The sequence below is a fragment of the Eurytemora carolleeae genome, unplaced genomic scaffold (assembly GCF_000591075.1).
Source record: "Eurytemora carolleeae unplaced genomic scaffold, Eaff_2.0 scaffold476, whole genome shotgun sequence".
Lineage (NCBI taxonomy): Eukaryota > Metazoa > Arthropoda > Copepoda > Calanoida > Temoridae > Eurytemora > Eurytemora carolleeae.
This window is the reverse complement of record NW_019396367.1, coordinates 147,089-164,228: the sequence shown is the minus strand read 5'-3', so window position 1 is coordinate 164,228 and position 17,140 is coordinate 147,089. Positions and strand designations below refer to the sequence as shown.

The 17,140-nt window shown below is 32.5% G+C and overlaps 1 protein-coding gene across 1 annotated transcript in view; it reads left to right on the top strand.

The window, feature by feature from the left end:
- Positions 1-17,140, top strand: part of LOC111701830 (muscle calcium channel subunit alpha-1) — an 85,491-nt gene that overhangs the window by 27,837 nt on the left and 40,514 nt on the right. Inside the window, exons 17-24 of the mRNA XM_023473275.1 lie at positions 1,254-1,386; positions 2,850-2,945; positions 3,412-6,115; positions 6,589-6,705; positions 8,228-8,399; positions 12,163-12,212; positions 14,824-14,917; positions 15,864-15,950. Of these exons, the coding sequence (XP_023329043.1) occupies positions 1,254-1,386; positions 2,850-2,945; positions 3,412-6,115; positions 6,589-6,705; positions 8,228-8,399; positions 12,163-12,212; positions 14,824-14,917; positions 15,864-15,950 (3,453 nt within the window). The remainder of the gene's footprint in view (positions 1-1,253; positions 1,387-2,849; positions 2,946-3,411; positions 6,116-6,588; positions 6,706-8,227; positions 8,400-12,162; positions 12,213-14,823; positions 14,918-15,863; positions 15,951-17,140) is intronic.

Below are 17,140 nucleotides of genomic sequence, written 5' to 3'. Positions count from 1 at the left end.
TTTATTTTTATTACTTTAACCCCAGGATTGAAAAATCTTCATCAGTAAAATAGATTAATAGTTAAAATAGATTTGAAACCTAAATTTTTTTCTGAATACGTGTTTTTTAGAGGGGTTTCCCATCAGCCGTTAGGGGGGTGCGCACAAAAAAAAATCCGGCTCGCTTACGCGCACCAAAAGTCCACCACCCAAGCTAAACATCCACTACGCCCATGAACATTATGCATTGTTGTATACTACGGACCTGCTTTTAATCAAGGAGAATCGAATAGAAGGAGGGGGCGATAGGGTTTCCGTACACTTTGCTGTGACGTTCTTGGACTGCTAAAGAACTAGTTGTTGCGTAACAACAATAATAAAGATTGTAAACAATAACACAAATGATAAACAGAAATCTGGCGCATCTCTGGCGTTAGATGAAGATTCACCGTATACTAACTCATGTTTGTTTATATTAGATCGGCTGCCTTTGTTATTGTTGTTACGCAAAAACTAGTTCTTCAGCAGTCCAAGAACGTCACAGCAAAGTGTACGGAAACCCTATCGCCCCCTCCTTCTATTCAATTCTCCTTGCAACAGAATATGTGACTGTTCATCCTGTTAACAGATCTCACTCCTTGCTTTTAATGAATTTGGTATCTAAGTGTACTGATGCACCTAACGTGTACTTGATTATTTATATACTTGTACTGAACACAGTGTGTTTATGTTATATTAAATTCCCATATTATCTATTAATGTTCTGTTACATCACTGGATATTATTCGTGTGAGAACCTAGAATTATTCATTATTCATATCAAAACATCGAAACTTGGGATCCAGTAAATCCAAATATCTGGCTTTTATTAATCTTATACTTAAAGGGACTGTAAAGGAAAAATGAAAGGCTGAAACCTAAGCGTTTTTGGAGTTGATTGAGACCCATAAGAGTTCTGAAGTTCCTCTCTCGAGAAATTGAGTGTACTGTATAAATCACAATCACAAAACCAAACTAAGAACATTTCCGTGGGTCTCCCGAATTTGAGGCCAATCGGTCAGGTTCCTGAGTTATGATCGGACAAACACACAAACAGACAGAAAGACAAACAGAGATAACAACTTTACATATCTGTAAACGGGTAAATGGTGGAGGAGAACGCAGAAGTAAATACAACTATATTCCTGTATATAAAGGAGAACGGAAGTAAATATAACTATATTCCTTTATATAAAGGAGAACGGAAGTAAATATAACCATATTCAATTATAAAGGAGAACGGAAGTGAATAAAGCGGAAGTAGAAGAGGATGTTAAAGAGGTTGGATGGTTTGGAAGGTTTAGGGAGAGAATGGATAATCTAAACCGTAGAGTTAAACCTAAATGCAGGAAAGCTGTTAAATCTCAGGTAGAAAATAGAAATAGAAATATTTGTTTAGGAGACAGGAAAGGTATTTTGAAGTACCCCTAAATGCAAAGATGGTAATGACAAATTCACAATGATATTTTTAAAAACTTGATCTGATTAATGAAGTGGAAGATATTGTCGTTTTTCTGTGAGAATATATTCCTTAATACACTATATTAAAATAAAAAAGGGGTAAAAATTAATTTAACGATTGAAATCTGAATCTGGAAAAACGTCAAGATTTTAAATCAGACAGAATTTGTCAAAATATTTAGAATAATTTATGAAAATATATCTGGCTGAATTTCCGAAAATATACATGACAAAATTTTTTTAACTTATAACTTTCAGAAGTTTTGAAAATACATTTTGCAGAAATTCTGCAAAAAAAACTTCAAGTATTTCTTGAAATATATTTTTTTAAATGGTTAAAACACGAATGATAATAAATGCATATATGTCTCGTGTTATATGCCGAAATATACCTATCTATCTATCTATCTATCTATCTATCTATCTATATCTAACTTCTGAAAATAATTTTATTTTATTGCATGAAGACATCAGGATCTCAAATCCGAGTCTGACTAATCTTATTTATTCAGATTTTTTCTGTATATTTTATAAACCTAAATGCAAAATAAGTATTTGACTTTATACTTTTCGTTTTTTTTAAATATGAACTTTTGGACTTTTATCAATTTATGTGAATAAAAGTGAATAATTAAATGGATAAATGGATTTATTACGACATATGATTTAAAGGGTTGTCAATAAGTCAAACTTAAGATATAGAATAGTATTAAAACCGCAACACAAAGCAATTGATTTCTTTCATCAAACTCTTACTTAAGTCTTTGCCACAAACTCAAAATTTCTAATCCCTTTATCTTAGTAACCTGATCGTGTAAATATGTGATATTTCTAACTTAAACTATTTCATCTAACAGTATTCAATATTCATAGTTTTAAATATCAAAGGTCTACGACGTTGAGTTGCAAAGAAAATCATGGTTGTTTGCAAAACTTCAGTTCCTTTCTTAGGAACCTGCAGTTGATGTAGACCTTTGATTCCTTTCTTAGGAACCTGCAGTTGATGTAGACCTTTGATTCCTTTCTTAGGAACCTGCAGTTGATGTAGACCTTTGATTCCTTTCTTAGCAACCTGCAGTTGATTAAGTAATTAACTCTTTTCCAAACTCTAGAGCGGCTCTGTAAAATTTGTTATTTTTTTCCTAAAAACTAAGATAGATCCAAAATAAAAAAATACAAAGAAGGCGGTAATTTTTGGCCATTTTTAAATATTTTAAAATTTGAGTGTTAAACTTTTCGTGAAATTGTAATTTTTTAGATTAGAATCTTGGATTTAGGGAATTCCAAATACTGTTCATAAAGAAGAAGAAAAAGAATAAAAAGAATATCGGAATAATTTTTAGTGTTTTTATTTTAGTTTTTTATTTCAGGCAATGTTCTGGATAGTTGTTAGTCTTGTATTTTTAAACACATGTGTTCAAGCAACAGAACACCATAATCAACCAGATTGGTTAAGCAACTTTCAGGAATTTATTCAAAAACCTTTGAAAACCTTAACTTTTGAATACACCGGTAGAGCTAATCCTATTTAGCATTAAATCGTTGCTCGCCGCCACAGGGATTTAAACTAAATCATTTCTTATTTCTTCTTTTGGGATGTTGACCAATGAGAGGTCTGTTTCAGGTCTACATTTTAAAGCTTTACCAATCCGGAGAAAGGTTTTAATTTTCGTTATTTCCATTGCAAAACTTTTTTATGTTGTATATAAAGTTTTTCAAGAAAAATTATGAAAAGTATTTCAATTTATTATTCATTTGTTTCTAAAAAGTAGCTCTGTCTTTATTTATATAAAAAATGACGCTAGCAAATCACTTTTTTTTGCTACAATCTGTTTAATTTGAATGGTTAGAAAGATCGAAAGACTGCATTCGAATTGTAATTAACCCTTTTGGGTACATTTCCCCTTCAATTTGAATAAATATTTTTTTTAGGAAATCACAAACATTTTTTTCGTCATTCTTTTCACATTCGAGATGCTGTTCAAGATGTACGCTCTGGGTATACAATTCTACTTTATCCCTCTCTTCAATAGATTTGATTTCTTTGTTGTTCTCAGTTCTATCCTAGAGATGGGTCTGACAATGTTTAATGTTATGCCCCCCCTAGGCATGTCTGTGCTCCGTTGTATCCGACTCCTTCGAGCATTTAAAGTAACAAGATACTGGAAATCTCTTCAAAACCTTCTCCGATCCTTGATCAGCTCGATCGAAGCCATCGCTTCTCTTCTAGTTCTTCTCTTCCTATTTCTGGGTATTTTTGCTCTTCTTGGATCACAACTCTTTGGAGGAAAGTTTAAAGAACGGAAATTTCCCGGAGAACTGGAGTTGGAAAAGACTCGAATGAATTTTGATTCATTTTCCAACAGTTTGTTTTCCTGTTTCCAAGTTCTTACTGGAGAAGATTGGAATACGATTTTGTATGACGGAGTTATGGCCTACGGAGGTCCCAAGAAACTAGGTTTAGTGGCTAGCCTGTACTTTATCATTCTCTTCATCTTTGGTAACTATATTCTTCTTAATGTTTTCTTGGCTATTGCTGTTGATAGTTTAGCTGGCGGGGAGGAGGAAGAAGTAGAAAAGGATGAAGTAGTTGCAAGTCCACAAGATGAAACAATAGAAGAAGGATTCGAGGATACACTGGGGAATGGTGATAATGATGAGGAAAGAAGGGATGAAGACGGATCTGTAGAGCTGGACAATCTGGAAGAAAATGAAGGTGATCCTGAACCTGAACCTGATACCAAGATCAGTGATGACGAAGGGTTTGTGGAAGGAAAAGCGTCGGTGCAAGAACTGCGCCCTGATTCATCTGCAGAGAGTAAACAACCCATCCCTCCAGGATACGTTTTCTTCTTTCTCAGCCCAACCAATCCGTTCCGTCTTGGATGTTATAACTTTATCAATCATAGCATTGTCAGTAATTTTATCCTTGTCTGTATCATGATATCCTCCGCATCTCTGGCAGCAGAGGATCCAATGAATGCTAACTCTAAACGGAACCGAGTTCTTGGATATTTTGATTATTTTTTTACAACAATCTTCACTCTGGAGATAACGTTAAAAGTGATATCCTACGGGGCAGTTCAGAAAGGGGGATATTGTAGATCAGCTGCAAACCTACTAGATATCCTGGTAGTGGGGGTATCCCTTGTATCTATTATATTTAGTTCAAGTGCTGGAGCTGTATCTGTCCTGAAAATCCTTCGTGTACTCAGGGTTCTCCGTCCTCTGAGAGCAATCAACCGAGCTAAAGGATTGAAAACAGTTATTCAAGCAGTTATAGTTTCCGTCTCCTCTATACAGAATATAGTGATGGTTACTCTTCTCCTCCAGTTTATGTTCTCCGTTATAGGAGTTCAACTGTTTAAAGGAAAGTTTAACGCCTGCACAGATTTATCTAAAACTACGGAGGAGGACTGCAAAGGACAGTTTATCACGTATGCTTACAGTGATGTACGTAAACCTGTGGTTGTGGAGAGAGAATGGGTGAGATATCCTTTTCATTATGATAATGTTGGGAGTGGGATGCTAACTCTCTTCATAGTTCAGACTTTTGAAGGTTGGCCCCAGATACTTTATACATCTATTGATACATATGATGAGGACGTTGGACCGGTGTTTAATAATCGTCCGATTATATTCATCTTTTACATGGTTTACATTATTATCCTCGCATTCTTCATGATCAATATTTTTGTTGGTTTTGTTATCGTCACTTTCCAACGAGAAGGTGAAGCCCCTTATGCTGACTGTGGCCTAGATAAGAACCAAAGAAACTGTGTTGATTATGTTCTTAATATTGAACCAGCCAGACTTTTTATACCCAAACATCCGGTTCAATATAAAATCTGGTCTTTTGTGACCAGCCCTTTTTTTGAATATCTTGTATTTGCTGCTATCTGTATTAACACCCTGCTGCTAGCTATGGGGTTCTACGATCAGCCTGAGCTATACACTGAGTTCCTGGACGTCATGAACCTTGTATTCACAACCTTCTTCACCTTCGAGTTCACTGTCAAGCTAGCTGGATTCGGGTTCAAAGAGTACTTTGCAGATCCTTGGAACACATTTGATTTTGTAATCGTCATAGGATCCTTCCTGGATATTGCAATGGCAAATCTTCTTGAAGGAGGAGGTGCTAGTATCTCTATGCTTAGATTATTCCGTGCTCTCCGTCTAGTTAAACTACTAGCTAAAGGAGAGTCTATCCGACAGCTTCTCTACACCTTTATCAAATCCTTCCAGGCTCTTCCATACGTTGCTCTTCTTATAGCCCTCGTATTCTTTATCTACGGAGTTGTTGGGATGCAAGTTTTTGGAAAAATTGCTCTTAAAGATCATACAGCAATTCATTCAAACAATAATTTTCAAACTTTTGAGCAAAGTATCCTGGTTCTGTTCCGATGTGCTACTGGAGAAGTGTGGCAGGATATTATGATGTCCTGTGTTAAGACACCTGATGTTACCTGTGATCCGTTGAGTGACGAGGCTGGGAATCCGGAGGGATGTGGATCCAACCTCGCGTATCCGTACTTCGTCACCTTCTTCGTGATGACCTCTTTCCTCATCCTCAATCTCTTCGTGGCGGTCATCATGGATAACTTTGACTACTTAACCCGGGACTGGTCTATCCTAGGTAGGCTTTCCAAACGCACAGATTAACTTTCGAGAATTTGTACAAAGGAATTGAGTCTTCGACACAAACTCAACCTGTCTAATCTATATATCTTTGCAACCTATCATGGTTTAAACATTTGATAACTCAGTTTATTTGATCCAACAGAATCCATAATTTAAAATATCTACGAAATTGGGTTGCAAAGATATAATTAGATTAGTAAATCATAGTCTGTGAAAAACATTCAATTCCTTTATAATGAAATGTTTCAGCTATTTTCACAAAACACAAAAGATAGACACAAAAAGTTAATTCAAAGGAATTGAGTAGTTGCCACAAACTCCGATTTTCTAATCCCAATATCTCTGCAACCAAATGTCGTAGACCTTAAATATTTCAATCTCAATATCATATCAAAGGTTTAAGCCATCAAGTTTCACAGATTTAGAGATTAGAAAATTGAAGGTTGTGGCAAAGACTCAACTCCTTAGGAGCACATCACCTGGATGAGTTTGTGAACCTCTGGTCTGAATATGATCCTGATGGAAAGGGAAAAATAAAACACATGGATGTTGTTACTCTTCTTCGTAAGATAAATCCTCCATTAGGTAATTTATTCAAATTTTATCAAAAGAAAATGTTTTTTTTTAGAATAAGAAGGAAAGTAGAAATAGTCTAAACTAAGTTGGGATTATGAAATCAAATTTTGTAAAGGAAAGGCAGATAACATTTTGTAAATTGATAACATTTTGTAAATTGATAACATTTTGTAAATTGATAACATTTTGTAAATTGATAACATTCTGTAAATTGATAACATTCTGTAAATTGCTTGGGTTTGAGTTTTACTCTCGATTTTTAAAGTACACCTAAGTTTAAATATAAAGAGACATCGGGCAAATTTATAAAATGTCGTATTCTTAACTTTCTGATAAAGGAATGCTGCAGATATTTAGCTTTATAACCACACAAAATATCAGGAGTAGACTCTATTTGTAAACTGTAAAATTTGAGGGGTTAACTCCTAGTGTGAACTGTAAAATCTGAGGGGTAAACTTTATGTGTTAACTGTAAAATCTAAGGGGTTAAACTCTATGTTTAAACTGTAAAATCTGGGGGGTGAACTCTATGTGTAAACTTTAAGATCTCAGAGGTAAACTCTATGTGTAAACTGTAAAATCTCAGGAGTAAACTTTATTTGTAAACTGTAAAATTTGAGCGGTTGACTCTTAGTGTGAACTGTAAAATTTGAGGGGTAAACTCTATGTTTAAACTGTAAAATCTCAGGGGTAACTCTATATGTAAACTGTAGAATCTCAAGAGTAAACTCTATGTGTAAACTGTAAATTCTAAGGGGTAAACTCTATATGTAAACTGTAAAATCTCAGGGGTAAACTCTATGTGTAAACTGTAAAATCTCAGGGTTAAACTCTATGTGTAAACTGTAAATTCTCAGGGTTAAACTCTATGTGTAAACTGTAAAATCTCAGGGGTAAACTCTATGTTTAAACTGTAAAATCTCAGAGGTAAACTCTAAATGTAAACTGTAAAATCTCAGGGTTAAACTCTATGTGTAGACTGTAAAATATTAGAAATGTTAAAGAGAAAATACTACGTTAATTCTGCTTTATATCGTTAATAGGAAATACAACTTTTAGGCATTTGGACTTTGAAAAGGCACCATAAAAAATTGTAAAGGTTCCAACAATTCAAAACTGTATTTTTTAAAGTTTGTTTTTATTGAACTATGAAAAAGGTTTATCCTGAAATCATTTTTTCCAGATTGAAATTTGAACAATAAAGGAATTGAGTCTTTGCAACAAAGTTTTATTTTCTAATCTTTGGATTCCAATGTCGCAGACCTTTGATATTTCAAACTATGATTTCTGTTAGATGAAAAAATCTATGTTTAAAATATCAAGGGTGTACACCATCAGGTGGAAAAAATATAGGTATTAGAAAATCAGAGTTTATTACAAAGACCTAATTCCTTTGTAGAATAATAAATTTACAACATTTCTGTGACTTTTAACGAAACTAAATAAAAAGCCAAAGATCTTGAAAGTTTTCGAAAAAAAGCAAGCTTTTGCCCATCACTATTTGGTTTTCACGGTATCTAAATATCTTTAGGATTTGGTAAGTTGTGCCCCCCTCGTGTAGCCTGTAAGCGCCTGGTTGCAATGAATATGCCCCTAAACGATGATGGTACAGTAGAGTTCAAACCAACACTGTTTGCTCTGGTGAGAACCTCTCTAAGTATAAAGATGGAGGGAGCACTGGATGAGGCTAACGATGATCTCAGGAACTCTTCAATCAGAATTTTTACCAAAACTTGGAAAATTTTATATTTTGCAACTTTATCTCCGGTTTTTATATTTCTACCAAGGATAAACAGGATATTTGGATATTTTTCAATCCTTGTTGCCAACCCCATTATTGCGAACATAACTTTGGATTATTGCGAAAAATAAATTGAATTTGTGTTGCTGCATTCCAGATTCATCTTCCTCAGCCTAACTTAGAGCTAGGATTCCAATATACCAATATAAACTACAGTCCAGGCAAAAGTAAAAATCAGAAAAGTTCGAGGCACTTTTTAAGCTCGTTAATTTAGGGAAATTCAATTTTTAAAACATTATTTACCAAACTTTTATTCTCATTTTGTTTTGGAAATTATTGCACCTAAAAACGGACGAACATTTTTTGTTTAGTTTTTAAGCGCGTTCTTACTTTTTAAACTTTGAAATTTAAAAACACTGTGGTTCAAATCTGAATTCATGAAAACGAAAATGTTAAAAACAATTTTTCGGCCAAAAGCAACTTTAAAAAAAACTTAAATTTTCAAATGATGGTAAAAAAAATTTAAACTATTTTCGTTTAGTTTTTCATTAGAGTAGTTTTTCTTTGAGATCCAGCACTGAAATAACATTAAGCATGTTCTGTGTACCCTACACCACACATTCAAATAAATTATCTTCCAAGAGAGGACAACTTTATGGAGAAATTCAATGAATTCGAAGGGGCGGTAGAAAGTGAACCAAAATCAAATCACATATTTTTTTGGTATCATTTTTGTTTCGATCTCAGACTTTTCGTACTGGGTTCACTTAACATTTGCAAGAAAACCATTTTTCTCATCACAGTAACATTGGATTGAAATAAAAAAGTAATAATCGATTAATAATTCTATTACAGTGATAACCAGAAAGACGACTTTTAGACTTAATTTATGACTTTAAATAGTACAATGTGCATGGGATATAGCAATTTTCCAGTGTAAACAGACCCATTTTACTTTATTTGTGATATAATAAAGAAAAACTTTTTGCTTTGTAATAACATCAATTACAATTAAAGGGACCGTTCACTTATTTGGGTAATTTCAGGGTAAACTAAACAGCCTATTCGCTCTTGATTGGTAATAGTCTTACTTTTCAAAGACAACTGTGGCCGGAGAAAAAGCCGATTTTTCGTTTAGAATTTGAGCGGAAAGGGACGGTCCCTCTCTATAGACACTATTTGATGTTTTTTTTTCAGTAACAGCAGCCAAATAACATTTAAATTTATTATATTTTAATGTCATTATGTGTTCGTTATTATGTACTAAAATCTGAAAACTTTTGATATTTGAGTTAGCAAGAAATTTACGTTTTTCGTATTAAAACATGTAAAATATGTTTACAAAGACGACGTCTCTACGACAATCAATTAATCATTACTCGTATTTTGGTTCGTAGATTTTGTAGATTTTTTTCCCGTATGTGCACAACTTTCCATTTGTCATGCCGCGTCCAATTCAACTTTTTACACAGGCAATACATAATTTTGAATGCGATAAAATAGTGTTATTTTAGAAATAGAAAGTTAAAAAACAAAAAAAAATAAAAATAATGACATTTACAATTAACGATTAGATACTACAGTTTAATTTTATATTCGAAATTTATTTTGATTCACAACATGCTGAAAAAACATCAATTAGTGTCTATGAAAAAGGACCGTCCCTTTGCGCTCGAATTCTGAACGAAAAATCGACTTTTTCTCCGGCCACAGTTGTCTTTGAAAAGTAAGACTATTACTAATCAAGAGCGAATAGGCTGTTTAGTTTACCCTGAAATTACCCAAATAAGTGAACGGTCCCTTTAAGTATTGCTATAAAGTCGTCTTCCTTTTTCAGAGATGCCTGGATATCACTGTATGAATGAATCAACACCCCCTGTCATTTTTGTGATAATTTCTTTAAAAAAGAATCTATTGCAGTTTTCCTATCGTTTTCTGTTACTTTTTCAGTCCAATAACTTTTGAAAAGAAATTTTTTGGTTTAATTTCTGTAACTATTTTCATCACTCCACGAAATTATAATTGCTTGAGAAAGCTTACGGAAACTCATGTTTTGAAGCTTATTGGAACTGGAAAAATGATTTCAAGTAGCTTCACATTCATGAAGAGGGTGTCCTACTCACAGCAGTTTATAGAGTGTCCTATTCACAGCAGTTTATAGAGTGTCCTACTCACAGCAGTTTATAGAGTGTCCTACTCACAGCAGTTTATAGGTGTCCTACTCACAGCAGTTTATAGAGTGTCCTATTCACAGCAGTTTATAGAGAGTCCTATTCACGGCAGTTTATAGAGTGTCCTATTCACAGCAGTTTACAAAGTCTCCTACTCACAGCAGTTTATAGAGTGTCCTACTCACAGCAGTTTATAGAGTGTCCTATTCACAGCAGTTTATAGAGTGTCCTATTCACAGCAGTTTACAAAGTCTCCTATTCACAGCAGTTTATAGTGTCCTATTCACAGCAGTTTATAGACTGTCCTACTCACAGCAGTTTATAGAGTGTCCTATTCACCGCAGTTTATAGAGTGTCCTATTCACAGCAGTTTATAGAGTGTCCTATTCACAGCAGTTTATAGAGTGTCCTATTCACAGCAGTTTATAGAGTGTCCTACTCACAGCAGTTTATAGAGTGTCATATTCACAGCAGTTTATAGAGTGTCCTACTCACAGCAGTTTATAGAGTGTCCTGTTCACAGCAGTTTATCCTAAAACCTTTTGCTTGCAAAAAAGGCTTAGGATGACAATCATTTCTTATTTGCAATATCTGAACAATTGCTAAGCTAGAAAAACGACGATATCTTTTACATGATTGATCAGATAAAGGTTTAATTGATATCCTTTTGAATTATGTCTTCTTGAAATAAAGGGTCAAATGAAATTACGACGACAATATTCCATCTATAAAGTTTTTACCTGCAAAGTATTCCCCCCCCTTAAAATATTATTTTCTTGAATCGTAATGGTCTTATTTAAAATATTATTTTGTTGAATCGTAATTAATTTCATTTAAAATATTATTTTCTTGAATCATAATTAATTTTATTTAAAATATTATTTTCTTGAATCGTGATTAATTTCATTTAAATATTATTTTCTTGAATCGTAATTATTTCATTTAAAATATTATTTTCTTGAATCGTTTTTTTGAGGATTTGGCCGGTAAAAGGTACATTCGAATAAGAATACTCAACATTCGAAGATTTTTTTAAATTAACGTTTTATATATTTCCATTGTATATTTCTGTGAATTAATTTCACACTCTACGGCTAATGGATTAAATCGATGTGATTAGAACTAAGGTCAGGGTCGTAGGATAGAATTTGTTTATTACTTTGACGAATTACGGCTGCTTAGAATTTTTATAAATGAAAACCAGTTAGAATTGACAGGGTTGTTACATTGGAGTAAATAGATCTATTTAATCTAATTTTGCTACAAGCGTGGCCTTGGCTAACAATGATTGTTATTGTTTTGTTAAAACTATAGTTTCTAGGAGCCTGACCTTAGTTATATTCACATTCGCTTGAATTTTGAATATCGACATTTAATATTTACCCCTCTAAAATATCAAGGCAAACTTGGCCTTTGTGCTCAAAATACAATTTCCGAAAAGAAAAAAACCAACGCGTTATTTATATTTTTAACTTTTTTAGCTGTGTTTATTTTTAACTCCATTAGCTAAATTTTTCTTGAAAAATAGTGTTGTTGATTGAAGAGTTTTTGTAGGAAAACGATGAAAAATATCTGGAAGAAACAGGCCAATGATAAAATGCTAGGTAACAAACTAAAACTAATGATAACAATATTAGAAGCAAATTGTATGGTTTTGTCATATAAATGCTAACGTATATATAGGTTTATAATTTTAGGGTTTTATTTATAATTTTATAGAATTTCTTTTAAACGGAGTTTCCCAATAAACATACAATAAACAACTTGAAAATTTCCAATACTTGAGGAATATGAAAAAGTGTCTGAAAAGATTTAAGTCTTTTGAGAGCTTTACAAAATGTGGTCGTTTTTCTTTGTAACGTCAAAATTAACACAGATATTAAATAATTATGTTATTTTTTAATAAATTGTAATCTGGACCAATTTCTCAATATCTCCGTCAATGTTGAAGGTGCAAAAAGGGTAGGTCACACAATCTCGAGACAGGCAGTTTAGGTGTTAATTGTTTATATAAATATGATTTTATACATCTACCCTTTTAATAAAGCCAAGCATCGAACATCTTTATACAATGTGCAGGGAGTAAAGGGTTACACACAAAGAGAATAGAATATATATTAGAGGAGAATTTTCTAGAAAAAAGTGTAAAACGGCCATTTTGTAGTACTGTTTCCATACTGCAGGTGTACTTCACATATTTATGCTATATAACCTTTTGGGCCCTGGAATATCATTTTATAGAAAGTCTGAAATTAATATTAAAAGAAAACCAAATTATGAAATAGGCTGGTTTCATAATTGACCAATGATCATTTCACATAGACTCTATGCCTTTCACTTTACAAACGATGATTGTCCGTTATAACTTGAAATCAAATGATGTTTTTTATTCACCTAAATCATTATGAAGTTTATTCATAAACAGCATTAAAAAATTCGAAATTGAAATGGATAGTCTAGGGAGCATACAGTATTAATGTACTCTACTGCATATGATTTGTGAACATTTACATAATTTGTACACTTTGAACTCTCTTTCAGGCTGAAAGGGACTGAAAGAATTCATACCGAGAGATTCTCTAAATTCCTCTCTAATGTATATTCTATTCTCTCTGGTTACACAAAACAAATATCAAAGGTTTGAAAAGTTTAAAATGCGTGATTTATTAAACATTCGAGTCAAATAAACATTTGAATTGTTTAAAATATTTATTTGGATTTAGAGCTGTGAGTTATCTGAAGTATAAAAGGACTAGAATGTATTCCAGGACTTACAGTAAATCTGTATTGATGTATGGATTGTACAATGTGCATGGTTGGACTAAAAGTATGAGTCTGTAGAAAGACGACTTCTAAACCTTACTGTGTCTTCTTTGCAGTCTTTGCATTACTTTAAAACTTTATTAATCATAATTAACCCTAGAGAACCCTTTTCTTACGTTCATCGTTAAAATATGTATTTTTATATTGTGAGCCCTGTTTCTGACATTATATATAAAAATATATATATTGGTTAGTGGTGAACCCTGCTTCTAACATTATATATAAAAATATATATATTTGTTTATGGTGAGCCCTGTTCCTTGCATTTTACAGAAATATATTTGTAAATTCTAAATCCTATCTTTCCTTTCAGCCGAGAATATTTATAAATCTTCTTCATATGTGTTTGTGCAGCCAGGGGTGTTCAACATTTTACAAAGCTAAAATGTGCCAATATGTTTAATACTGTACCCATGAGTACCTATAGCCTGGTTGTTCAAATATCTTTGATTCTACAGGGTTTAATTATCTGAACTGTCTATCTGTTTGTTTGTCTGTTTGTATCGAAAAAACTTCGTAATGGCTGTACTGGTTGCGCCCAAATGTTGTGTGGGACCTAACAAGACAAGGTTTATGGACCATCTAAATTGAAAAAAAAAATATTTTGAAAATGCGCAAATTCGAATAGAAAATCCGTCAAAATTTGAGAATGATCGCCGACTTACAGAACAACAGTTAAAGCTAAACTTATTTACAGGAAGTCTAATAATGAATACTACAAGTTGTAAAACAATACAAATATTTTATACCGGTTGAAAGGGCTGCGCGCTGCGGCTAGAAAAGATTAGGTGGATGGAACAAGTTGATCATTTAAACTATTCTTTCATGCATACTAAACTAGCTTGAGAACCCAGCTTTGCCTGGATTTTTTCTATTTCTCTGCACTACCAAGCAAAGAACATTTGCTTGGTTCTAACGAGTTCCCCAATAAAATATTTAGGTTCATGGGTTCAAGAGTTATATTCAGACAAACAAACAAACGAATGAGATTACTAATTTTCATTGAAGTAATAAAACTATATAACGTGTGTATTGTACACTTTAAAGTGTACAGTGTGCATACATATACAAATTGTACAGAGCTGGGAACTTTCTCATGTTGTCTTTCCAAGAATGACAAATGCTTACAAAAAAGAGTATTTCTTTTGAAAAATACGAAAAAAATGGTGGATATCGGGATTAATGCTTGTTCCATTCTTTTTCTTAATCTCCAGATTAAAAAATCCTTGTTCTCCACTTGTTAATAATCTGCAGATTAATTAACCGATCAGGATGGAGGATATCCCATTCTAAAGTTTTTAGCTCTGAACTATAAAAAAGAAATAAGAAAAAACAACAAAACACAAAAGAAACACCTTTCCTTGGATATAAAAATGTTTAACATTTGTTTAGATTTACTATTACCGCAGTCTGGAGAAGGGATAGGCTCCGAGATAGCTGTAGGAAAACTATACGCTTCTATACTTATACAAGATTGCTTTAGAAGGTAAAAATATTGGATTTAGAAGAATTTTTTTTTAATTTGAAGATGGTTTTAAATTTTTTACGAAGAATTTAAGACCAGCCTCAAAAAAATGCCTCTATAGAATTATCGAAAATAGTTCACATTTACAATTCAAAAATCCTGGGACCGAACTTATTGTGTTTGCGGGGTCGTTGAAATGTCTGCCACCGGTACAAATCAACGATTTAAACCCTTCCTGAATCAGAATTTAAAATACAGGAGATTGGTTTAGTGTAAAGGATACAGAGTATAGAATCCAGGGAATAGAATACAGGAGATAAAGAATGCAGAATATTGAATACAGGAGATAGGATTAGTGTAAAGAATACAGAATATAGAATACAGGAGATAGGATTAGTGTAAAGAATACAGAATATAGAATACAGGAGATAGAATTAGTGTAAAGAATACAGGAGATAGGTTTAGTGTAAAAAAATAAGTATTTACATAATACAGAATATGAAAAGGTTTAGTATAATGCAGGATAAAAGATTTAATTTTAGAATAATTTTTCCTTATTCCAACATAATTTAATCTTTCTGCTTTTATTCAATTCTATTCTTCTCTGTCGTAAAATTCTTTTCAGAAAAAAAATCAGGAAGAACGATAAAATCCTTTAACAAAAGAAATAAATTGAGAATCCCCCCCCTCCGACGTTTTAAGACAAACAAACTATGTTGGTATGAGGCTGCTTTACATTTTGTTAGGCAAAAAGCAAATATTTACTCCCTTATGCCTTATTTTACCTATACCAGACTAGATTCGTGATTTTTCTAAACTGTGTTCCGGGATCAAATGTTTGTTAATTCTTAAATAATTTTCAAAAAAAAAATTGCGATATTTTCGATATTTTCCACAAATAATGAAATGTTAAGATATTTTCTGCAAAAAGAAACCAATTATTTGCATCAAACTCTTATTTTAAAAGGTTTACAAAGAAGAAGTTTGAACGCGAGAGTAGAGAGAAAAAATCTGCTTTGGCAAACACCAACATGGCTCTGTTAGCAGGACTCAGGTAAAATAATAGGAGTGCGTCTTTTCATTTTTAGAACCATGTTGTTCCATTTTTAGAACCATGTTATTCCATTTTTAGAACCATGTTGTTCCCTTTTTAGAACCATATGTTATTCCATCTTTAGAACCATATATTATTCCATTTTTAGGACCATATGTTATTCCAGTTTTAGAACCATATCTTATTCCATGTTTGGTATATTTTATTCACACTGCAGTGCATATATCAAGCTTCAGGTTCAGGTTTTCAATTTTTAGAACCATGTTATTCCATTTTTAGAACCATATGTTATTCCATTTTTAGGACCATATGTTATTCCATTTTTAGAACCATGTTATTCCATTTTTAGATCCATATGTTATTCCATTTTTAGAACCATATCTTATTCCATGTTTGGTATATTTTATTCACACTGCAGTGCATATATATCAAGCTTCAGGTTCAGGTTTTCATTTTTAGAACCATTTGTTATTCCATTTTTAAAACCATGTTATTCCATTTTTAGAACCATATTCCCATATTCTCCTTGGTTGGACTGAATATTAAAAAGGAATTGTCCTTTTTGTTAACATTTAAATTATGTTTTTAAGTTATTTTGAAAACGGTTTTTAGCAGAACAACATTTTTTAAAGAACCTTTTCTTTTGACATTTCTTAATCAGAAACCTTTTGTTGCTCTTTCATGTTATTTGAGGTAGTTAAATCTATACTTTTAATTAGTGACATGACATTATTTTAATTAGTTAATAAATAATTAAACAAAAACTTGTTGCTGTATAGTATACACTGTGTGTTGTACACTATTGGTTCACTAGATACTTACAGTTTAAATTATTATTTCCATTTTAAAATCTGAGTCTAATTTATCCAAAAAAGTTTTAAGAATGGAAGTTTAGCTCTCTCTTTATATACAGACAATTGACAGAATCAGTCTATTGTCTAAGCAAATGCGTGTTTTTTTTCTAGGCAACTGCATGACTCTATTATCTAGGCAACTCTATGAATATCTTATCTAGGCAACTGCATGAATCTATTATCTAGACAACTGTGAATATATTATCTAGGCAACTGTATGAATCTATTATCTAGGCAACTGTATAAATCTATTATCTAGGCAACTGCATGAATCTATTATCTAGGCAACTGGAATCTATTATCTAGGCAACTAACTGTATGAATCTATTATCTAGG